The sequence below is a fragment of the Petaurus breviceps genome, unplaced genomic scaffold (assembly GCF_028583685.1).
Source record: "Petaurus breviceps papuanus isolate PSGF00001 unplaced genomic scaffold, PetGlider_PUasm1.0 185, whole genome shotgun sequence".
NCBI lineage: Eukaryota > Metazoa > Chordata > Mammalia > Diprotodontia > Petauridae > Petaurus > Petaurus breviceps.
The window spans coordinates 38,625,380-38,650,057 of NW_027185797.1; the positions used below are offsets into that span (position 1 = coordinate 38,625,380).

Below are 24,678 nucleotides of genomic sequence, written 5' to 3' on the forward strand. Positions count from 1 at the left end.
TGGATGAGAACACACCGGAAGAAACTGGAGGAAATTCATGGGGAGAACACATGGGGAGAGGTCATGGAGGGAGTCAATGGAAGGACCCATTGAAGAAAGACGGTGCTGAAGACTGAGGCTGCTCTTCACTCCTAGTCATCTCATGACTGCCATGGGGGACCCCAAGGTACACCCCTTCCCAGCGCCCAAGATGGGGAATATCTTCTGCCTGGCCCTGCTGTCAGGGAAGGGAGTCAAGGCTCTTCCTCCTTCAGACTCATGGGGAAGTTCCCAAGAAAGGTCATCCATGGTGCCCTCTGACCCAGATGGGTGTCTATCCTAAGACTAGGGATCAGCATAACCCCCAGGCCTTAGCCTCACAGAAGCACCTCTGAGGTGAATTTAGGAATGCCCATCACCCCCTGCCTCCAGGATCTTCCCAGCTCTGAAGGGGAGTCAGGAAAAGCTGTAGTGGTGGGGTCACAACTGTGGGAAGACTTGGGTGACCATGGGGCACTTGCTTCCCTTCTTCTCCGTGGGTGGAGGGAAGAGTATGTTTCTTAGGGGAGGCAGGAAGCCACTGTACTCATCCAAAAGCGGGGGAGAAACCTAAGATCCTAAAACCCATGTGATCCGACCTTGAGCTGTTAAACAAGCGGAGGAGAGAGCCAGAAGCAAGACTCGTCCGAGAGGTGGAGGCGGGGGCGGGGTGGGAGCCCATCTGCTCCTCGGCAGGGTAGGAGAGAAACCTCAGCTTGGGAAGGAGCGTGCGGGCCCATGGAGATGCCCTGGGACCCTCCCCATGGCCGGTCTGGTTGTTGGAAGTGGCTCCTGTTCACAGGTGAGAGAGAGGCTATGGGACTCTGACTCCGGAGAGACCCAGTCCCTACCTGGCTTGTGACCTGAGGTAGGGGACAGTGGTCTTTCCTCCCCTGGATTTCTGTTGTCTTAGGCTGTAAAATGAAGCGTAAGGATGGAGAGGGGGATCTTTAGGATTTTGGATGAATTAAGGAAGGAAGGAAGGAATGATAGAAATAGCATTTTGTAACCACCTTCTATATACCAGAAAGGCCAGGTAGGTGGTGTCAAAGTGCACATAGCATTGTACTCAGAGTGAGGAATACTCATCTCCCTGAGTTCAAATCTGACCTCAGACATTTACTAACTGTGTGACCCTGGGCAAGTCACTTAATCCTGTCTCCTCATCTGTGAAATGAGCTGGAGAAGGAAATAGCAAACCATTCCAGTATCTTTGCCAAGAAAACCCCAAATGGGGTCACAAAGGGTCAGACACAACTGAAAAACAATATGTACAGGAACTGTGCAAATCACTGGTGATACAAATACAAAAAGACGAGACAGTGCCTGCCCTCTAGAGGCTTTCATTTTAATAGGAGAAAACAATACATCTAGACTTCTGATGGCAGGAAGGGATTTTGTTCGGGGCAGTCACAGGGATGGTGAGGGGAATCATGGAGTAATTGAGGGCTTGTCCTTTCCAGGAATGGTGGTGTCCATTCAACGGCTGTCCCCACAACTAGAGTCAAAAATCATGGGTAGGGGCGGCCAGGTAGCACATCGAGTAAGAGCACCGGCTCCAGTGTTGGGATGACCTGGGGGATCGAATCCAGGCTCAGACACTTAGCATCCACCCAGAAACACCTGGCCGTGTAACCTTGAGCAAGTTACTTAATCCCAATTGCTTTAAAAAAAAGTCATGGGTAGAGGAAGGAGTAGAAAGATGACTTGGGAGTATCTTGGTGATCTGGGTTAAGAAATAGTGAAGGAAGTCCTGGGCAGGAGCTGGAGGGTCATCGGTCAGAGATGCACAAGAATCTGGGTTTAAGTTTCAGTTCTGCTATTTACCAGCACTGTGATATTAGGGGTCACTATTCCTCTCTGGGCCTCAGTTTCCCCATCTGTGAAACAAGAGAGTTAGACTAGATAGTCTTAAGGGTCTTTCCAATTCTAGTGCATAGAATGTCAGCCTTGGAATTAGAAAGACATGGTTAAGTGCTGCCTTTGACACATAGAGCTTAGTGATATTGGGAAAGTCACCACCTCTCAGTGCCCTAGTCAACCCTCTAAGACTATAAGTTGTAGAGAATAGACTTGCCCATGTCAGTGAAGGAAATTTCCTCACTAGGAAATTCCTTAGACTAGGGAAGCCACAAATGTAGACCCCATGTGTATTGACAGACGCTAAATCCTAGGGTCCTGTTCCTAAATTCCTATCTGAGGACCTTGGATTGAAGGGAGGAAAGCCATCTCTGGGTTTTGCTGTCAGAGGGCCCCAGGCTCTGGGGAAGGTGGGTCCAAGACTTGAGGAGGACCTAGTGAACTTAAGTCTTCTTGATTTGGGGACCGGGAGAAGAAGAGAAGGGAAGGGAAGGGGGAGGGGAAATAGAAGATAGGTCAAGGATGCCCTGAGATAACCATCATTGGAAATTAAAAGACACCCAGAAATCTGGAGTTGGGAAAAAGACAGGGCTCTTAAGGTCCTCTTGTCCAACATTTTACAGGTGGGGAAATTAATTTATAGACAGGGGAAATGACATGCCCCAGGTCCCATAGGCAATAATAGATAAAATGATCATCCCAAATGGGATTATTTATGGCTATATACAATATCAATATATTTGATAAATATGGGGTTATTTATATCTATATATTATTAATAGGCAAAATAATAATGAAAATGATATTACTTATATTTATATAGTATTTCTATTTAGATATTTATGAATAATGGCATTATGTATATGTATATATTATTAATAACAGGTGAAATAATGAACCCAGATCCTCAGATTGCTGAGTGAGGGCTTGGCCCATTCCATTCCACTGCTTCTTTAAGAGAAGCCTTGGATATGAGCCTCATTGAGAACAGCAGGAAGAGGAGGAGGGGAGTTAATGATCCCTTCCTCTGCCCGCCCTCTCCCTGTCTGTGACTCCCTGTCTGTGACTGTTACTTTCTAGTTCTTTAAAGTGAGATCACTGGGTTGTCCCACTCAGCAGGGTCACTCAGAGATGCCCAAGGGGGTCAGGTGTTTCATAAGGAGTGGGGGTGTCTCCCTCAGGTACTTTTGATGGGAGTCCCACCTCTGAGGTCACAGGTTGGGGGTGTATGCTAATTATTTAAGTTAGAATGGGATATGGAAGATTTTGAAGAAGGAAGATCCCAGATTTGGGGGTCCAGTGTGGGGATGGTGTCCAGAGGATGAATGAGGGGATACCAGGGAAAAGGAGGGGGCATCTCTAGAGCCTACCAGAGATACTAGATATTTCCCTGGTCTACTCCAATAACCTTAGACAAATCACTGAACTTCTGGCCCTGGGTCTTCTGCCCTGTATTAGGAGGGCACTGAAGGATATGTCTCTAAAGGCCTTGGCAGCCGAAAATTGTCAGTGCAAGCCCTGGGCTCATGATATCTCTGGTCAAGTGTCAGGGAGGGAGAGAAGGAAGGAGGAAAAGAGGTAGAGGGAGAGAGAGGGAAAGAAGCAGAGAGAGAGAGGGAGAGAAGGAAGAAGGGAGGGATAAGGAAGGGGAGAGAGAGGGAAGGAAGGAGTGAAAAGAGAGGGAAAGGGGCAGAGAAAGAGGGAGAGAAGGAAAGAGGGAAGAATAGGGAGGAAGGGAAGGAGAAAGGGAAATAGAGAAGGAAGAAAGAAGGGAGGAAAAGGAGAGAGGAAGAGAGGGAAAGAAGGAAGGAGGGGGGAGAGAGAGAGAGAGGGAAAGAGGGAAGTAAGGAAGGCAGGGACCAGCTTAAAGACAATGAAGCTGAAAATGGGGAGATCTTTGGGCTTCAGGTATAGCCAGGTAATGTAGGGACTTTCCTCTTGACTCCATGGGGCAAATTACTCCCTCTGTCTGGGACTCATTTTCCTCCTCTGCAGGATGTAGAGATGGGACAAGAGTATCTTAAAGGATCCTAGGCCTAGGCCTGGGCATCTAGTCCAACCCCCTCATTTCACAGGTGAGGAAACTGAGGTTCAGAGAAGTCACACAGACAGTAAGAACAGAGACTGTTCTAGAACCCTGATCCATGATTGGCCGAGGGCCCAGAGCCCCTAGGCACTCCTTTCCATGTCTTGCCCAGAATGACACAGTACATGTCTGAGGCACAGTTGAACCCTGGTCCTCCTAATTCCTCATCAAGTCACTTAATTAGGAGCAGATCACCAGCACAGGTCTTCTCCATACCAGGAAGTGTCAGAGCTGGGATTTAAACTCAGGGCTTCTGGCTATGAATTCTCAGCTCAGGGGATTCTAGGGGAAAGCTGGACCAAGCGGGTTGGTTCTAAAGAGATGGCTTTCCCTGCTCTGGTCTGGGGGCAGGGTGTAATTCTGCCCGCTGTGTCCATCCCTGTCTTCAGGTATCTACTTTCATTGGTCCCAGAATATCTAAGAAAAGTCACACAGCTGATTAGTGATAATTAGTGAGTCTTGTAATTGTCAAACTATCTCCTTTTCCCTGGTCCCTTAAGAGGATGAATGAATGAATGAGTGAATAGATGAATGAATGGAAAAATATTTCTTAAACATTTGCCACATACTGAGTACATGCTTAGGAGGGGCCAGTGGTGCTGACCTTGTCTTTCTCCCTTTCTTCTTAGCCACAGTCCTCAGCAATTCCATCCTGCTAGCTTCTTTGGTCCAACTGAGCATAGCGCCTATTCCTTCCTATGGGTCAGTTGGGAGCAATGTCACCCTGTCTGTCCGTGGGATCCCAAAGGAGCCTCAGAGTTATTCCTGGTTCCGGCAGATGATGGAGGAGCCCAACAGAATTGTTAGCTATGCAGTCCAGTCGGGAGAGCAGTCTCGAGGACTCAACTACACTGGCCGGGAAAGCGTTTTCCCAAACGGCTCCCTATTTATCACCAATCTTACTCCCAATGATGATGGTGTTTACATCATACAAGTCGCCATCACAGATCGGAAGCCAATATTGGGACGGGGGCGATTGCTAATCAATGGTAAGAACCATCCCAAGGACTAAGGTGATTCAACCCATTTCTGGAAGATTTTCTCCCCTTCTCTCCCACTGTCTGGGTGGTGGTGGTGGTGGGGATTTTAGAACCACGGAGAGGTGCCCAGTGGATTACTCATAGACTCCTGGAGATGTGCCTATTCCGAGGGAATGTAAATTCCTTGAGGGAAAGGGTCGTTCCAATTTTGCCTTCTCATCTTTAATCTCTAGCACACTGCTTGGCACAGATTAAGTCCATAATGAATTTTTTTGATTGGTTGGCTTGTTCATCTGAGAATAAGGCCAAGAATTAAGAAAGGTTGGGGGAACCTCCTTCTTGTTTCTCTTTATACTTCAATTTAAAGAATTATTCAGCACCTACAGTGCCCAGGCACTTGAGGGGGAACTCCTAGAGGACTTCCTTCTCAGCTGCAGCAGGAAGGGATGAGAATGAGCCCAGAGAATTAAAGGACGTGAGATTTGCCTTTTCCATTCCCTACCCCAGGGGAAAAGCATCTCCTGTATTTACAAAGATACACCAACAGAAGACAAATCCATGTGTCTGGGCACTGGGGCAGCTGGGGCTAGGCAGCCCAGGCCATGTCTCAGGGTCCCTCTCAGGGAAAGGACACATCTCAGTCAAGGGGAGTTCCTAAAGCTGGGGGTGGGAGTGGGCCATGGGGTATGCCACCCTCAGTCACCTTACAATTTCTTATAACACTTTCCTTTGGCCTCTAACCAGATCCAAGATCCCACCTGCCCCATGGATCATGATGGGATCTGAGAAAGCCCAGGGACTTAGAGGGTCATTGAACCATAGATTTAAATCCAGAAGGGACCTCGGAGGCCATTGAGTCCAACCCTTTTATTATACAGATAAAGAAACTGGCAAAGAGTTGCCCAAGGTCACACAGTTAGTAGATGTCTGAAGTAGGACTTTGGACCCTTATTCCTAGGTCCAGCGCTCTAGGGCCTCTGCTCAGAATTTCATCAAAACTTGGAGGAGCCTTGAAACAAACAATGATGGATCTGGGAGGATCAGAGCCAGATAATAATAATAGCTAGCATTTAGAGAGCACTTTAGAAATATGGCATTTCATCCTCATGAGATCTCTGGAAGGCTGTTGTTGCTGGTTGATGTTCAGTCATATCTGACTCTCCATGACCCCATTTGGGGTTTTCTTGGCAGAGATACTGGAGAGCTATGCCATTTCCTTCTCCAGATCATTTTACAGATGAGGAAATTGAGGCAAACAGGATGAAGTGACTTGCCCAGGGTCACACAGCTAGTAAATGTCTGAGTTCGGGTTACCACAGTTCTGCTGGTCTATCCACACCTCTACCTAGTTGCACTAACTCTGGAAGGGAGGTACTGTTATTATCCCCATTTTTACAGATGAGGAAATTGAGGCAAAGTGATTTGTTCAGGGTAATTGTCTGAGGCAGAATTTAAGCCCAGATCTTTAGGCTAGAGGTTCGTCACTCTATATATGCCACTTATGGGTGTGTGTGTGTATGCATATGCAATACAGGTAACTGGGGCTTTGTCTCAGAAACTAACATTTGATTATTTGAGGGTGCCATTTCCTCAGGATGGGGATAAAGACAGTCTCAGTATAGGAAATGGGGTCACTGGTGGGGGCAGAAGTGGGGACTCCTGGAAGCAGAAACCTTGACTGCCCCCTGAGATCAGAGGCACGCTGAGGGCGAATCTTTCTCTCCTCTCCCACAGTTTCTAGTACAGGGTGCTATCTTGGGACCTTAGAGAGTGTGAGAGATGAGAAGGACCTTAGAACAGAAAACATCCAAGTTAGGAGGGTACTTAGAAAATACACAGAATGCAGAGATAAGAGGGTCCTTAGTGTTTTGAATGTCAGAGCTGGGAGGTTCCTTAGGACAAAGAATGTATGACCTGGAAAAAATGTAGAGGTTATTTAACCCTAAATTTGAACATGAGAAACTGAGAATAAAGAAAGAAAAGGGAATCTACCCAAGAGAGCAAGCCTAGTCCATATGGGGTTAGCCTCTGACCCAAGAAGGACGGGGCTCAAATCTTAATTCTGAACCATCCTGGCTGTGTGACCCAAATCATTTCAATTCTAAGTGGTCCAAGCAACTCTCTAAGACTGTAAGTTGGAGAGAAGGTGATGACCTGCCCTGGTGGAGGGAGTTTCTCACCTAGGAGTTCTCTCTGCCAGTGAAATCATTGGTTTGGTCCTATCCCACACAGCTGGCTGAAGTGGAATGGTTCCATCCAATCCCAAGCTCTTAAAGTAGATACACCCAGAGAGTGCTGGAATTTAACTTGGCCCACTCTCCCCTGAATTCAAGTGTCATCTTCTTTTGAGTAGATTCTGCCCCAGCCTGTTCACTGATTTCTTGGTCTTTCCTCTCTCATATTCTTGTCTCCTCTGTCCAGGGGCTAGATCCCTCCTCTCTGGCTACCCACTTCCTGTTATTTTCATCTATAGCTCTAACGAGGGTGGGGCACATGGGCTTTTCCCTAGGATAGTAATACTGGGGTGGGTACTGCTTCTTGCACTCAGTTTTCCCACACTTGCTGGTCCTCCATTAGCCCCATGCCATACATCATGCTGAGGGTCCTGAATGTTTCCTGTAGCCTGCATTCTGCCACAGTTCCTCACTCCTCTCAGACCTCACTCCTCTGCTCCCTTTCTCCTGTCTCCTTGATGTGGTATCTCCCTCCCCTGCAACCCCCTCTTGGGACAGAGATCATAGGATTATAAATTTAGAGCTAGGAGGGACCTTAAAGACCATGGAGTCAAACACTCTTCATTTTAGAGATGGGAAAAATGAACCACAGAGAGGTTTTTGTGACTTACCTAGGGTCATATAGCTAGTAACCATCAGTCAAGAAGTGTTTATTAAGGAGTTACTAGTAAAAGTGTTTGAGGTGGAATTTGAACCAAGCTCTCTCCTCTGTCCAACACACCATGGTGCTGCTCAAGTGTTGCCTTGTTGGGGCAGCTGTGTGGCAGTGAATAGAGAACCAGCCCTGGAATCAGGAGGACCTGAGTTCAAATCCAACCACAGATACTTAACACTAGCCATGTGACCTTGGGCAAGTCACTTAACCCAAACTGCCCTGCCCTCTCCCCTCCAAAAAGAAAACAACAACAGCAACAACAAAAAAACCCCCAAAAACGTTGCCTTGCATGAACACACCTGAAACTTGGACTAGAGTGTTGTCTGCATACCTCCCCTCCCACTCCTCCTTGGTTCCAGGATTCCTGGCTGTATCTGTCTAAACAACAACAAACATTTATATAGCACTTACTATGTGCCAAGATCGTCACAACAGCCCTGGGAGGTAGGTGCTCCATTCTAGAGATGAGTAAATTAGGGCAGACAGAGGTTAAGTGACTTGCCCAGGGTCAGAGCTGGTAAGTATCTGAAGCTGATTTGGTCTTCCTGACTCCAGACTGTCCGCTGCCCCAGGCAGCTACTCAGATTCCAGCTGCCCTGCTCTGCTCATGTCATTCATCCTGAGATACAGAAGCTGACCAAGACGTGTCCCAGACCGTCTTCCCCCGCCCTGTTCTCCAGTCATTCTCTACATTTCTTTTACTGTAGAAAATAGGGCTCAGTCTTTGTTTCTCCCCTCCCTTCAGCCCCCTTCCCTGCCTTTCTGGTCTCTCCAAGGTTCAAGTCGGATACCACCTTCTCCAGGAAGCCCGACCTCTGACCCCCTTAGTGCCAAGGGAACTCTCCCGTTGCTGTTGTTCAAAGCCCATCTGAAGACCTGTGACCCCTGAGAGCCTCACCCAGAGCCCTCTGCCATGGACAGCTCTCCTTGCTCTGCACTGATAATGTCAGGGGCCCTCCCACAGGCCCTTGGACCTAGTTATCAGCAGCCCTGCCTTTCCTCCCCCTTGCATAACTTGAGTTCCCTCAGGTTCTACTACTAGCCTTCACTCCCTACAGGGCTGAGGACAGTGTCCTTCAGACACCTGGGTCAGCTCAGTTGGACGTGCTGTGAGGCCTTGGGTGAGTCCCTGCCTCTCTTTGGGTTAGACAACATAACCCAAATTCAGGGACTTCAGTCTTCAGGCTTCAGTTACAGGCTGCCCCCTCTCTTCTCTTGGCAGATTCTCCCAAGACCTCCCACTTTGGGTTAGTCGCCAGTATTGTCCTCGGAACCCTGGCTGGTGGGGTCATCATGGGTGTCCTGGGCTTCTTTCTCTTCAAGCAGACTCAAGGGTAAGGATTCCTCAGAAAATGGACTCTACTGGGCCCCCTTCTTTTCTCAGGCACAGTCAAACTGATAGATAGTGAGAAAAAAAAACCAAACCAGAAGCCAACCCTACATATGTAGGGTTCCGCTGACCTTGCAGCGCCTTGCCCCCACCCCACCCCCCGCCCTCTACCCCCATCTGTGAAGGACAATGGATGGGAAAATGTCTTCTTTCTCTTCTTTGGGAATCACAGATCACTTTTAAAAAAAGTATCTAATAAAATCAACATGTTACCTCCAAATACACAAATATTCTTTTGTGTATTAAAAAAAAAATGTTTCCATGACCCTCTTCTCCTTATTTGTTTTTTGGCAACACTATTTCCTCCCTTCATTCTCTGATGAAAAAGAAAAACTCTTTTGCAACAAATTATCACTCTAGCAAAATACTCACACACAAGTTAAGTCTGAAAAAATCTGTGTCATTCTATCTCCCTGAGGCCACCCAGCCCCTATCAGTGGGTGAGTAGCAAGCTGTATTAGCAGTCCTTTAGAATTATGGCTGGTCATTACATTGATGAGAGCTCCTAAGTCTTTCAAAGTCGTTTGTCTTTATGATAGTGTTATTGTATAAGTTGGTCTCCTTGTTTGACTCACTTTACTGTGCATCAGTTCATGTAGGTTTTCTCAGGTTTCTCTAAACCTCATTTGTCATTTTCTGTGTTACTCCTAATGCACCTTCCTCATTATCTACTACTGACTGCTTCTTGCCTGACAATTCCAATGCCTTACCTCTGCATACTTAGTTGGCTTCCATGCTGCCAATTGCCTCCTCTTGATTGTCTCTTGACATGCCCTCCACCCCATACTCCTTCCAGGACATCCCCTGTTGCCCACTCTTATATTGGCACTACATGTTCCCAGATTCCCCAGAATTCTACCCACCTGTTAGAAATTCCTTCTGCTTCCCACTGCTAGCATGCCCACTTTTTTTTTCCCGACCACATGTTCGCTCCAGGAACTCTTCTTCTCCCCCCAGGTTTGGCCTATGTCATTGCCAACCAACTGTTGGCACTGATAAGATCTCTCACTGACCCACTGACTTGGCAGTGCCCCTGGCTTTGGCAGCTGTCAGCATGGGAATGGGAGTGTGGCTTGGAATAGAGTTGTTTTCATACTGGCACCAGTGCTCTGTCCCTTCCTGTATCCTCAGATCTTCCAAGAACATGAGAAAAGATTCTGTTCGAAGACGAAGGAATCATCCTGTAAATCATAATAATGGTGAGTTTCTGAATTTGGGAAGGGAAAGGTCTATTGGGGCTGTCCCTTCCCCATCTGAGAGTAACCAGTGTGGCTTAGTGGGAGGGATACTTTAGTTAGAGTCAGGACTTTGAGATCTGAGTTTCAGCTCTAGTGCTCACTGTGAGACCTGGACAGGTCACAAGGTTCTCTGAGCCCTAGTTTCATTGTCTGTAAAATGGGGGTGCTCATACATGTCCCATCTTCCTTCAGATTTTCATTGCATCTCTGAACTCACTTGGCCATACTTTTCCTATATATAGGTCACAACAGGAAAATTAATGAGTCATTGGAGAATACTCCCATAGTTAAGATACCTATGGTTGACTTAATGCAGATATGCCAAGTTGAATGGATTTGTGCTCTCATTAATGAGGGTGTTGTCTACAGGGCTACAAATGCCAGCCTCTCTGTGCACTCTCTTCCAGGATAAATTCTCCACAATAGAGGTTTACCCAACATATAGAGGGGGGTGTCCTCCTGAACTTCTTTCCTCATCCAAGATGTACCCATGAGATATGTGAGTTGTCACTGAACCACAGAGTTGAAAGGGACCTCAATGTCTTTCTAGTCTAGCCCACATGAGAAAGAAAAACCCACTATAACATATCCTGACAGGCAGTCCTCCAGTCTTGACTAGAAGACCTCCAGTCAAGGGGAGACCTATGTATCCCTGGTAACCCATTCCACTCTGGACAACTCTTATTGGTAGGAAGCTGTTTCCTGACCTCAAGTCTCAATCTGCCTTTGGGCATCTTCTAGTATGGTTCCTAATCCTGCCCTCTTGGGGGTCAAACAGGTCAAGTCCAATCCCTTTTGTACATGAGATAACTCTCATGCTACACCTGCCCCACCCCCCATCTTCTGTTCTCCAGTCCAAACAACCAATCCTCGTACAACATGGACTCCAGGCTCTTGGTCATCTGGTCATCATCCACTGGACACTCATGTCCTTCCTGACTTTTGTTAGAACTGAGCGTGACATTCCAGTCAGTAAGTCAGCCAATAAACTTATATTAAGCACCTACTATGTACTAGACACTGTGCTAAGTGCTGAAAATACAAATATGAAAAAAAAAGTCCTTGCCCTCCAGGAGTTTACACTCTTTTCTCTTGGAGGCAATCAGGGTTAAGTGACTTGCCCAGGGTCACACAGCTTATAATTGTCTGAGGCTGAATTTTGAACTCAGGTTCTCCTGACTCCAGGACCCATGCTCTAGCCACTGTGCGACCTAGCTGACCCAGGAACCTACAATCTAATAGAGGGAAAAGAACACTCAAAAGAATATGATCTGACTGGGTCAGAGTCCATACAGTGCAATTGCTTTCTTTCTTCCTTCTAAAGGTTGTGCCTCTCTTCAGGTAGCCCAAGAGACTGTTCTGGCCATCTCATCATGCTGATAATGTGAAGTTCACTGAAACCCTTACATCTTTTTAAGACAAGCTATTGTCTATCCATCTTTCTCTTGAAAAGTTGATTTACCCAAATGCAAGATTTTTCATTAGCCCTATGACATTTCCTCTTCTGAGCTTTTGAACAGTGCTTGAGCCCACCAGGATCTTTTCTGGACACTGACTGTGTCATCCAGTGTCTTCCTTCTCCCAGCTCTGAGATTCTAGGATCTTGTTTTGGGGTCATTAGCCCTCATTCTTGCTATCTAAGAGAATCAAAGATGTGCCTATGAAACCCTCTTTAAAATGGCCTGGAAATCTGGTTATCATTGTTGTCTTGTTCTGCACTCAGGATTTTATCAATGGTCCAGGCAAGGGAAAGTCCCTGTGCCAATGCAGCCTTCTACCTGCTCCACAGCTGAGGGACTTGGATAGCTGTCTGGAACACTGAGACTTGCAGAGGGTCACACAGCATCTGAGGCTAGACTTGAACCCTGATCCTTCTGACTCTCTAGCCACCACATCAGCCTGTCGCTCAGACTCATTGCCATTGATAACAATAATGGACTGCCAGTCTCCATGATATGGATATGTTCCCTCCATCCTCTAGCCTAGAAGAAAAGAGATATGCCCAGTAGCTTTGCTCCCTGGGGTTCCCTCCCCCTTCAGTAATTTATATCTCACCTTGGAGAAAGAGATAGAGACAGTGCTGGTCCTTGAGGTTCAGAGGGGACTTCCTGTCTGGATTTCTCCTCATCCAGGTAGAGAAGATATCTTGTATGAAAATCACCAGTGGCATCGAGGCATGATCCTGACCGTCCAGGTGAGAACACCCCCATTCTTAGCCCCAGGTCCCTGGCTGTGTTCAATCCCTCCTCTTCCTTCCTCTCTGGTGGAGATTTCCCAACCCAGGCTCCATAGAGCAGGGTAACTGCATTAAAAACAAACAAACAAACAAACAAACCCATAGACTCTAGAATGTTAGTGCTGGGAGGGTCTTCAAAGTATAGACTGTCAGAGTTGGCTTTAGAATAGAAAAGGGCAGCACTGGGAGGGACCTTAGAACAGATAATGTAGGAGAACCTTAGAATATAGATTGTCAGAGCTGAGATGGACCTTAGAATAGGGAATTTTAGAGCTGGGAGGGATTTGGAAGTTATCTCATACAATCCCTTCATTTAGCCATGAAGGACTGAGATCCAAAAAGTTTGAGTGATTTAATGAAGGTCTCACAGGCAGCGAGTAGGAAAGTCAGAGTTCTTTTTCCACTGCCTTGCCTTGGATTTTCCCCAGATAAAAATCACAACATATTTAAACATTCGCTACAGCTTTTCCCATGACCAAGCAACCAATCAATAAACATGAAATGACTACTGTCTTGCCAAGAAGATGGTAATCTGGGTCTGGGAATACAAGAACAAAATTGAAATAGTTTCTGCCCTCAAAGCACTTACATTCTAATAAAGAAGACAATGTATAAACATAAATATATGCATATATAATATATATTTGATAGTAATAAGTATTTGTATACATAATATCTATTTATGGAATAAATATGTACATATACAATATTCATATAGATGAAAAAACAGGAGAATTCCTTCCCTCAGGAAACTTATCTTTTGTGAGTGGTGGAGGGCTCACAACATGTAGATAGACTCTTTAGGAAGACATAACATGTATACATACACATATATGTATATTTTACGTATACTTATATGAATATGAAGTACTCTGAACAATGCATACACACACTAAAATATTATATATGTATGTGTATAAATACATAGCAATATACATGCATATGTAAATGTTGTCTCACCATTAGAATGAATGCATATTCTGATATATACAAAATGAGTGGTAATTTCAGGAGGGAGGGGGAAGAGAATAAGTATGTATATATGTATATAGCAGCTACTGGGTGCCAGGCCCTGATAAGTGGAAGGTTAAACTTAAGCTGAGTCCTTTAAACATGCTTAACTCTCAGAAGTTTTAGGAAAGCTGAAGGCCAGTTGTTGAATCCCATCAACCATCTGCCACCCTTCTACAAGAAGGGAACAAAGTGAATTCAACCCATAAAGCATGTATCCTAAATGCTGTCCTACTCTCCGTCTTCAGAAGGGTCATTGTCAAGTTCCTGAGGGACTCAGGAGCTCAAGGTGAATCAAGACCTTGTGACGCTTCAGCATCTCCTCCCTCACCATGTAGACCAGCTGCCAACCTAACGGCCATGGTCTCATAAGGGAAAACTGTAGGCAAAGCCAGAGCACTGTCTTCTCATCCCCACTGCCATCTTGCTTTTTCTTGCCCCTACATTGAATCATAGATCTAGGTCTCAGAATTCATCCCAAGGGTTAATATATTTCCTTTGTAATCTCATGTATTGAATTTTATACCTTTAAAAGCACAGTTCTGGACTCCACCAGACTCTCAGTGGCATCTGTGACACCAAAAAACTTAAGCAAACTCCATATTCTAGTTTATCTCCATCATTTTACAACTCAGGAAACTGAGAGTCCAGAGAGCTTGAGTGACTTGCCTGATGCCACACAGGCAGTATCAGAGGTGAGATTTGAACTCAGTTCCTTTGACTGAGAAGCCAGCACTCTTTCTGCCATGCCTCATTGCCTACTGTCACAATGGTGCTGCTTGGGTCTTTTTTCCTCCTCCATCGCTGAAGTCTTGGTGAGATGAGGGGATGGAGGGAGGGTAGAACTACCCGTGTCTCTTATTTTTTCACAGGGAGGAGGCTTGTCATCCATTTCCTCTCCAGAGATTTTGGAGGCCCCCCACCAGGTATTGTGGGTGTGAGACAGTCGAGGATCATGGAGTTGGAGCTGGAAAGCCCTATCTTTTTCCTTTCAGTCGGCCAATAAATATTTTTAAGCACCTATTATGTACTAGGCACTCAATGTGCTCTTAGGGCAGTCCCTAAGAGCAAGGGTACACATGAAGAACAAAAAGTCTTTGGCTTTGAGGAACTTTAAATTTAATGAAGAAAAACTACACACAAAGGAATATTGAAAAGGGGGGGAGAAGAGGTACCTGGGATGGGGGGGTCAAAAGAGTGCAGCTGAGTGGGGAGCGAAGCGATGCCTGGTCTGGACCCCCTCCTTAAATGGACGTCTGGGGAGGGGCTCATCATCCTGCCCACTAATCAGAGGGCAGAAGGCAGGAGGGGGAAATAGAGGTGGAAAAAGGTCATTGGTGTGTCCATAATCATAAAAGACGTAATCAGCAGAGCTGAGACTCAGGTCTGAGACTTGCCAGACTCACTGTCTCTCCTTTCTTCACAGACGTTGGACCTCAAACAAATGGATGCTTGTGATAAGGTAACGGTCTGGCCCACAGTCCAGGCCGTTTAGGGGAGAGAGGAGATCCTTGAGACCACGAGGCCGTCCCATTTCTCCCTTCTGGGATGACCTCCTTCACTTGGGATCCAGGGACGTCCCACACTCTGTGGCACAAAAGAGCACCCACTCAGGAAACCTGCCTGCAGAGTGGCAATGAGCAGGGCGCCTCCTGCCACAGCCTTGGGCATCAGATTCAGAGGCTGTTGTCCAATGGCAACAGGGGACTATGTAAAATGAGAGCACCAGAAAAGGGGAGATCAGGGATATATCAGCCGTCGGATATAGAACAGGGGATGGCAGAACTGGGAGGAACCTTAGAAAAAGAGAACATGAGACCTCCGAGGGAACTGTAATGTTCTAGGTTCTGTTTTCAAGGGCTACTCCCTCCCTCCCCAGCCCTGATTGTCTATGTTCGAAGGTCTCTCCCAGCTCTGACATTCTAGATTCCACATTTGCTTTGATTAGTGTAAATAAACGATTATCTTCCTTATTCTAGGCACTTCATTTTTAAAAATTCAGTCCAAAGATGGCATTAATTTAAGTCTATTCAATAAACATTTAAGTACCTACTACGTGACAGATGCTATCTGTCACATAGTAGGTCCTTAGGTGTTGGGGTACAGCACCAGGTACTGGGACCACAAAGACAAAAAAACATACGAGTTCCTGCAGTCAGGAAGCTTACCTTTTCTTGGGTGGGTGGAAATAAATAAAAACAAAATGATGGAGGAGAGAGCAGAAAGAACAGAGGTGGGGGGAAGGGAGGGGCAGAGTGGGCTGGGAGACACCCCCTGAGCAGAGTCTAAATAGGAACTTGGGATTCGGAGGTAGAGACGATGAGAGGTGAGTGCAGATGAGGTAAGGGGTAACACTTCAGGACCAGCTCAGGGCAGTGTCCTCTCCTGCCTGTCACAACTCACCCTGGCACTTTCCTATTTAGTTTTGTGGGCTTTTTTTTTTTTTTTTTTTTGGAGGGCAATTGGGGTTATGTGACTTGCCCAAGGTCACACGGCTAATTTTGTGTATGTGTGTGTGTGTGTCTGTGTGTGTGTGTTAAGTGTCTGAGGCTGGATTTGAACTCAGGTCCTCCTGACTCTAGGGCCAGTGCTTTATTCATTGTGCCACCTAGCCGCCCCTGCACTTTCCTATTTAGCTGACTGAATCCTCTAAGCCTTTTTTTTCATATGACTTGCTGTTCATGTAATGGTTATCTGTCCAGTTTCATTTTTTTTAACCACAGTACAAGATTTTATATCCATATCTATTAAATTTCATCTTGTTCATTTGAGAATCCTTTGCAAAGATCTCTTTTTTTAAAAAATTATCTTGATAACTTCTATTTTTACATTGCATTTGTTTTTTTTTCCTATTCTTCTAAAAAATTTATTTACTTTTAGTTTACAACATTCAGTTTCACAAGTTTTAGAGTTTGAAATTTTCTCCCCCTCCCCCATGGCAGCATGCAGTCTAATATATAGGTTCTACAAATACCTTCACCTTAAACATTCGCCAAGTTGTAAAGAAAAATTATAACCAATGGAATGAACAACGCGGAAGAAGAAACAAAACAAAACAAAATGAAAAAGAGAGGGCAAGTAGTTTGCTTCCATCTGCATTCAGACTCTGTAGTTCTCTCTGGATGTGGATAGCCTTTCCATCATGAGTCTTATGGAGTTGTCTTGTAGCCTTGCATTGCTGAGAGGAGCCCAGTCTATCAAAGTCAGTCATCCCAGACACGATGTGTCTGTAATTGTGTACAATGTTCTCCTGGTTCTGCTCCTCTCACATTAGTTTTTGCTTTTTAAAGAAATCATACAGGGGTGACTAGGTGGCGCAGTGAATAGAGCACCAGCCCTGAAATCAGGAGGACCTGAGTTTAAATCCAGCCTCAGACACTTAATACTTACTATCCCTTGGGCAAGTCACTTAACCCCAATTGCCCTACTGTATCAGCAATGCCATATTCACAATGCCTATAGAGATTACAAATATGCTGATATAATTATCCATCACAAAATACGTCAGGTTTACCATTTGGGGAAATAAACTAGAAAATTTATTAAGATACCAAAAGACTGAGTCCCAAAACCAGAAAGTGAAAGCCATCAGAGTAGTTATGACATTGGCACAGGTAGATAAAGTAGAAAGCACCCACATTTTCAAGCCTTTAAAACAGAACAGGCTACCTCAGGCAAAGGTCCTCCTCTCCCCACTCACAGCAACCACCCAGCATCCTGGAAGAGTGCTCCCAGCAGCTCCGGCCCCTGGCAGTGCTCAGCCGGAGTCCTAACTCAAAAAAAAAAAAAAAGGCAACCGCCACCAACTGCCAACCACAGGACCGTTAGCTCGGCTTTTCACTTTCTCTTGCTCTGCTATGTCAGCACGTCCATGGGGCATGGGAGATCTTTAAATCCCATAACCCTTACACCTACCTTCCTCCCTCCAAAGATAAAAAAAAGAAGAAATCGAACAATATTTATTGCATACTCTTGGTGAACCCCTGAGGTACACTCAATGTAGAACAGAAACATTGATATGTGCAACAAGGAGGGTGGAACTGAATATTCCTGTTAAGCAGTATGGCTGAAGAATGGATGTTCTCAAATTATTCCTTAGCTGAATGTAATAACATTGACTCAGACAAGCAACCTTTGTATGTTAAGAGTCATCCTGACCGGACTCATGTATTTTTAGGAATAAAGTCCTTTAACCATTTATTTAATCTAGGACCCAATTCTCCAACTTAATTTTTTTTATCTGATTTCTTCTTTTTACCTCTGTTTCCACATCTGTAAAATGAGCTGGAGAAGGAAATGGCAAACCACTGGTGTATCTTTGCCAAGAAAACCCCAGATGGGGTCACAAAGAGTCAGACATGACTGAACAACAAATGCTATACTTAGGTATATGATCTAAATGCTGTTTTCCTGAAGACATCTAAGTCAGGAGTCAGAATTTGCTGTCTTGAAGCACACAGATGCCCTTACAATTTGTCCTTAGCTCATCAGTGTGTATCTTGAAAGCTATGGCCCCAAACTCTATACAAATGAACTTCACGATATCTAACTCATCCTTGAACCTTGCAGTGTCCTTTGAAAACCTTTGTATCAAACCTTGACCTGCTCTAAAATCCATGTTTTCCAAGTTAGTAATGCATCTTCTACTTCCCAAAATTTTGGGGATGTAACCAAAGCTGTCCATGGGGAACATGTTTTATTTCCATTCCCATTTTACAGATCAGGAAACTGAAGCAGACAGAGATTAAATGACTTGCCCAGAGTGTTGGAGGTAGTGTCTGAGGTCAGATTTAAACTCAGATCTTCCTAACTCTAGGCCCAGCACTCTACTGTGGCACATATTTGTCCCAAGATTAAGTGTCTTCCCCAGGGCCACAGAATTGGTAAAACTGAGATCTGAAGTCTGTCTTCTGACTCCAAATCATGATCCCTCCCAAGCAAGAGGGTGAGTTGACTGGGGATTATATCATAGGAGGATTATTTGAAGGACCTGGGGTTGGCTAGCCTGGAAAAGAGAACACTGTACTGGTTGTGAGTGGGTTATTCTGAGGAGAGGAATTTAAACTTAGCCTGCTTAGTACTGCAGGTCAGCACTAGGAGCTGTTCAAGGGTCCAAATGGACTGACTGTCTCAGGAAGGATTGAAGAACTTGTAGTCTTTAAGCAAAGGTCTGGTGGCCACTCGTTAGTGATATTGTAATGGGGATTCTTGGCAAGGCATGGGTTGGGCTAGATGGACTCTGAGTTTCCTCCCCCCGACATTCTCTGATGCTACCTTTCATCCTATATTTTGCCATCTTGTCCACAGGTTTGCCATTAAAGACAGCTGGTGACACAGTGGTTAGAGCCCTGGACCAGGAATCAGGAAGACTTGAGTTCAAATCCAGCCTCACATATTTACTAGCCTGTGTGACCCTGGGCAAGTCACTTGACCTCTGCCTCAGTTTCCTCAACTGTAAGGGATAGTGATAGTACCTAACTCACTGGATTGTTGTAAAGATATAGTGCCTGGCGCATAGTGGGTTCTTTATAAATGCATGTTCCCTTCCCCTTCCCCATCTATATAATGAGGTGCCTCAACTAGATTATCCCTATTGTCTCTCCTTGGGCTTCTTGGTTTTTTTCTTCCTTTTTTCTGTTCCCTTCTGGCTGGGACATTTTGTGTTATATGACCTAGGGCCAGAAGGGCCATCAGGGGCCATTAAGTCCAATGATCTAATTTTAAAAATAAAGGAACTGAGGCCTGGAAAGGGGAAGGGATTTGCCAGGGTCACATAGGCAGTAAGTATCAAGAGCCCAGACTTGAATCCAAGACTTCTGGCTCTAAATCCTATGTTGTTGTTAAGTCATTTCAATTCTGTGGCCCCATTTGGGGTTTTCTTGGCTAAGATACTGGAATGGTTTGCTCTTTCCTTCTCCAGCTCATTTTCCAGATGAGGAAACTGAGGCAAACAGGGGCAAGAGACTTGCCTAGGGTCACATAGCTACTAAGTGTCTGAAGCTGGATTTGAGCTCAGGAAGATAAGTCTGATTCCAAGCCCTGTGCTCTATCCACTGTGCCACTTAGCTGTTGTGAAAATCCCATGTATTTTCCACATGCTAACGCTCATAGGTCTTCATTCATGTAGTACTGGGTTTGTATTTTCTATTATTTGTTATTCCTACCATCCATTTCATAGGATCATGGGAAGTGACCTTGGACCTCACTTAATCTAACCTTCTCATTTTACAGATGGGGAAACTGAGGGTGAGAGAATTTAAAGGATATAGTCAGGTGGTACAATGAATTAGACCTAGAGTCAGGAAGACCCAAGTTCAAATCTGACCTCAGACACTAGCTGTGTGACCCTGGGCAAGTCTCTGATTGTCTCAATTTCATCATCTGTAAAATGGGCATAATAATAACACCTATGTTCAGGGTAGTTTTAACACTCAAACAAGATAATATTTGTACAGCACTTAGCATAGTGCCTGGCCCATAGTAGGAGCTTAAGAAATGCCTGTTACCATCATTCCTTCCTAAAAGTCATGCTCCATATCACACAGATAGCAATCGCAGTGTTGGGGTTTGTGACCAGCCCAATTTCAAATCATAGAAATATGAGTTATTATTCTTTTTGGTTCAAGAGATCTGGGCCCTACAAAAGGGAAAATGAAGTGGCTGGAGATGGGATTCTGCCTCTGTCAAACCAAGATCAGCTTTAGGTTCTAGTAGCCTGTGTCTTTGTTCCCAGTTCCTGGTCCCTGGCCAAAAATTTTCTAGAAACCTAGAGTCCTCTGGGAGCAAGATCAGGACATGCAGAGCTCTGACTTTCTACATCCTATGTTCTGAGGTTGTTTCTGTCCTTCCAGCTCTGACGTTCTATGTGATTTTTTCCAAAGACTTTCCCATGAAGGCAGTTTGTGTCATAAGGTCCTTCCTAGCTTTGGCATTCTGTCTTCTATTGTCTAAGACTTCTTCCAGAGCTGACATTTCAGATCTATGGACATATAGCCCTAATGTCAGAGACTCATTCATGACATAGAGGGCAGCTGTATTACATAATAACCATAATGACAGTAACAATGATAGTGACTCAACTTATATTAGTACTTTAAGATTGTGAAATGTCTTTACACATGCATCTGACTTTATCCTCTCAATGACCATGTGAGGTGGATGCTGTCATTATCTCTGCTTTACAATTGAGGGAACTGAACCAGACAGGAGTTAAGATTTGCCCAGGTCATATATTCCAAAGAAACCTTTGATAAAAAGAAAGTCTCCATATATACCAACATATTCCCCCCCCCCACTTAATAATGTTTTACTTTTCCAATTACATGCAAAGATATTTTTCAAAATTCGCTTTTACAAGATTTTGAAGTCCAAATTTCCCCCCCTCCCTTCCCTTCCCCCTCCCCAAGATGGCAAGTAGTCGGATATAGGCTATACATGTACAATCATATTGAACGTATTTCCACATTAGTCATATTGTGAAGGAAGAATCAGACCAAAAGGGAAAGACTGCAAGAAGGAAAAAACAACCAAAAAAAGGAAAAATAGTGTGGTTTGATCTGCATTTAAGACTCCATAGTTCTTTCTCTGAATGTGGATAGCATTTTCCATCATGAGTCCCTTGGAATTGTCCTAGATCATTTCATTGCTGAGAAGAGCTAAATCTTTTTCATTTCACAATGCACCAACATATTTCTAACAGCCCTTTTTGTGGTAGCAAAGAATTGGAAACAGTAGATACCAATCAATTGCGAGTGCGGACTAGTTACTCAGAGTGCAATCTCTGGTTAAGCCACCAGATGGCGCCCTCTGCCCTGAGCTACAAGCTTTCCTTGCTCAGGTTCCCTAAGGTATGAAAATTCCTAAGGTCATAGTTATAAAATGACTAATGCCCCCATTACCATAAGTTTCTCATCTCCTTTCCAATTTCATGAGACGTAAATGGATTAAACGCTCACGTTATAGAGTACAGCACATCTACCAAATGGGATCTAAAGCACAAGTTGCACCCTGAAACTTTTAAGCAGCTGAGTTTGCTGCTTCTAGAATAGTTTGAAATCAAAACCTTACAGCAGCTGAAGACTCTCCTGGTAACATCTATTTTTACAGAGGGAACAGCTGCCCCATGAGCCCACTTGGAGAGGGGGGTTTCAAGTGTTAACTCTCTCCTTATCAGCATCATAAGGCAGGGAATGGCAACCATTCTATTATGTGTTGGCTGTGGCATTTTAAAAGCTTTGACATAATTTGTAGATAATGTAATCATTTTACTAATAATGCCAGCATTTTAATAAAAGGATGTTCATTTGGCCGTCTCTCTCTTTAGACCAAAGACAATCCTGGCAGTAGGCTCATGGCTTATATGCCCTTTTGGAAGAGGTGTGTTCCCCAGGGTGGCAATCAATTCTGATTGGCTAAAAATTGATGAGAGAATGAATATTATAGTGAGGGGCTGGACCTGAACTTTGATTATGTTGTATACTTCTTTTTTTTTTAATTAATTTGTTTGTTTACTTTTAGTTTACAAGATTCAATTCCACAATTCATTGAGGTTCACATTCTTCCCCCCCTCCCTCCCCCCATGGCGGCATACAGTCAAATATAGGATCTGTAAATACTTTCACATTAGACATTTGTCATGTTATAAAGATGGATTGTATCAGATGGAATGAAAAATGGTAAAGAGGAAATAAAACCAAAAAAGAAAAAGATCAGATAGTTTGCTTCAATCTGGATTGAAACTTAGTTCTTTCTCTAGATGTAGGCATCTCTCCCCATCATGAGTCTTTTGGGATGGACTTATATCACCGCTCTGCTGAGAAGAGTCTAGTCTATCAAAATTGGTCATCGGGGAGGCCAGGTGGCGCAGTGAGTAAGAGCGCTGGTCCCAGCATCGGGAGACGCTGTTCTGGCCTCAGATACTTGGCACCCACACAAAATAACTGCCCGTGTAACCTTGAGCAAGTTACTTAACCCCAATTGCTTTATAAAAAAAAAGGTGGTCATCACTCATATGTTGTGTCTGTAATTGTGTACAAATTTCTCCTGGTTCTACTCTTCTCACTCAGCATCAGTTCGTATCAGCCTCTCCAGGTAAATATGAAGTCCATCTGCTCTTTGTTTCTTATAGCACAATAGTATTCCATAAAATGCATATACCGCAACTTGTTCAGCCATTCCCCAATTGATGGGCACCCCCTTAATTTCCAATCCTTTGCTACCACAAAAAGAGCTGCAATAAATATTTGTGTACACATGGGTCTTTCTCCCACTTCTATGATCTCTTTGGAATATAACCCTAGAAGTGGTATTTCTGGGTCAAAGGGTATGAAATTATTTATAGCCCTTTGGCCATAATTCCAGATTGCTCTCCAGAAAGGTTGGATCAGTCCACAACTCCACCAGCAATGCTTTAGTGTTCCAATTTGCCCACATCCTCTCCAGCATTTGTCATTTTCTTGTTTTGTCATCTTAGCCAATCTGACTGGTGAGATGTGGTACCTCAGAGTTGTTTTGATTTGCATTTCTCTAATCAATAGTGATTTAGAGCATTTCTTCATGTGCTTATAGATATCTTTAATTTCTTTCTCTGAAAACTGCCTGTTCATATCCTTTGACCATTTACCAATTGGGGAATGACTTGTATTCTTATAGATTTGACTCAATTCTCTGTATATTTTAGAAATGAGTCCTTTATCAGAGACATAGGTTGTAAAAATTCTTTCCCAGTTTCCCACCTCCCTCTTAATCTTGGTTACATTGGCTTTGTTTGTACAGAAGCTTTTCAATTTAATGTAATCGAAATTATCCATTTTGCATTTTATAATGATCTCTAATTCTTGTTTAGTCATAAAGTCTTTCCCTCTCCACAAATCTGACAGGTAAACTATTCCTTGTTTTCTGAGATTGCTTACAGTATCAACCTTTATACCTAGATCATGCACCTATTTAGACTTGATTTTGGTATATGGTGTTAGATAATTGTCTATGCCCAGTTTCTGCCATACTATATTCCAGTTTTCCCAGCAGTTTTTGTCAAATAGTGAGTTCTTATCCCAAAAACTGGAGTCTTGGGGTTTATCAAACAATAGATTACTATAGTCATTGACTGCTGAATCTCGTGTGCCTAATCTATTCCATTGATCCACTACTCTATTCCTCAGCCAGTACCAAGTAGTTTTGATGACTGCTGCTTTAAAATACAGATTGAAATCTGGTATAGCTAGTCCACCTTCCCTAGCATTTCTTTTCATTAATTCCCCTGATATTCTGGACTGTTTGTTCTTCCAAATGAATTTTGTTACTATTTTTTCTAGCTCTATAAAGTAGTTTTTTGGTAAAATGTTGTATACTTCTTAAGTTACCCCCAGCCTTGGACACTCTATTCAAAGAATTTTACCCCCACACAAAACTGAATAGAACATAATAGTTACCCCACCTGGGTAGGGTCTGAACAAGAGAGTTAGTCCAATGTCATTATCAGTAATGTCCATCAAAAGACTACTCTTTTAAAATCAGGACTTTAGAAAACAGGGGTGGGGGGGCTCTGGATCGCCCCAAATCATTTGTTATTAGTAATGATTTCTCTCACAGGAGATGACCTTCACCCCAACTACTAAAGGGAGAGTAGTCGCTTTCCGGGCTGTCATCAGGCACAAGTTCTTTGCTCCACACAATCAGCAGGATGGTTGGTGGAAGGTCTCTGGCATCTCCAACATCATCTGAAGCTGCCTGCTGGTTCAAGGTTACTTCTCCACCCACTCATCTCATGAGGCTGCAAACTCACTATCTATACTCTGTCTCTCTTGTGTCCTCCTGTGGCACCTTCTAAGGTGCTTCTCCTTAGATTCTGCCTCTCATCTTTTAGTACACTTCCTTTGTTTGTCATCTGCTGACATCTTCTGATGCATCTCCTTCTAATATGCCCTCTTCAGGTATCTCTTGGTATATTTCCTTCAGCAGGTAGGTGGTAG

General features: G+C 44.3%; 2 protein-coding genes across 2 annotated transcripts in view; one reads left to right on the forward strand and one right to left on the reverse strand.

Annotated features, from left to right (window-relative positions):
* LOC138161883 (serine/threonine-protein phosphatase 2A 65 kDa regulatory subunit A alpha isoform) overlaps positions 1-24,678 on the reverse strand; it is a 454,863-nt gene that overhangs the window by 348,193 nt on the left and 81,992 nt on the right. The window lies entirely within an intron of this gene.
* Positions 757-15,203, forward strand: LOC138161405 (carcinoembryonic antigen-related cell adhesion molecule 3-like). The gene is made up of 7 exons (XM_069088227.1): positions 757-820; positions 4,594-4,953; positions 9,056-9,167; positions 10,355-10,422; positions 12,594-12,655; positions 14,581-14,634; positions 15,135-15,203. Exons 1-7 carry the CDS (start codon positions 757-759, stop codon positions 15,201-15,203), a joined length of 789 nt encoding a protein of 262 aa, XP_068944328.1.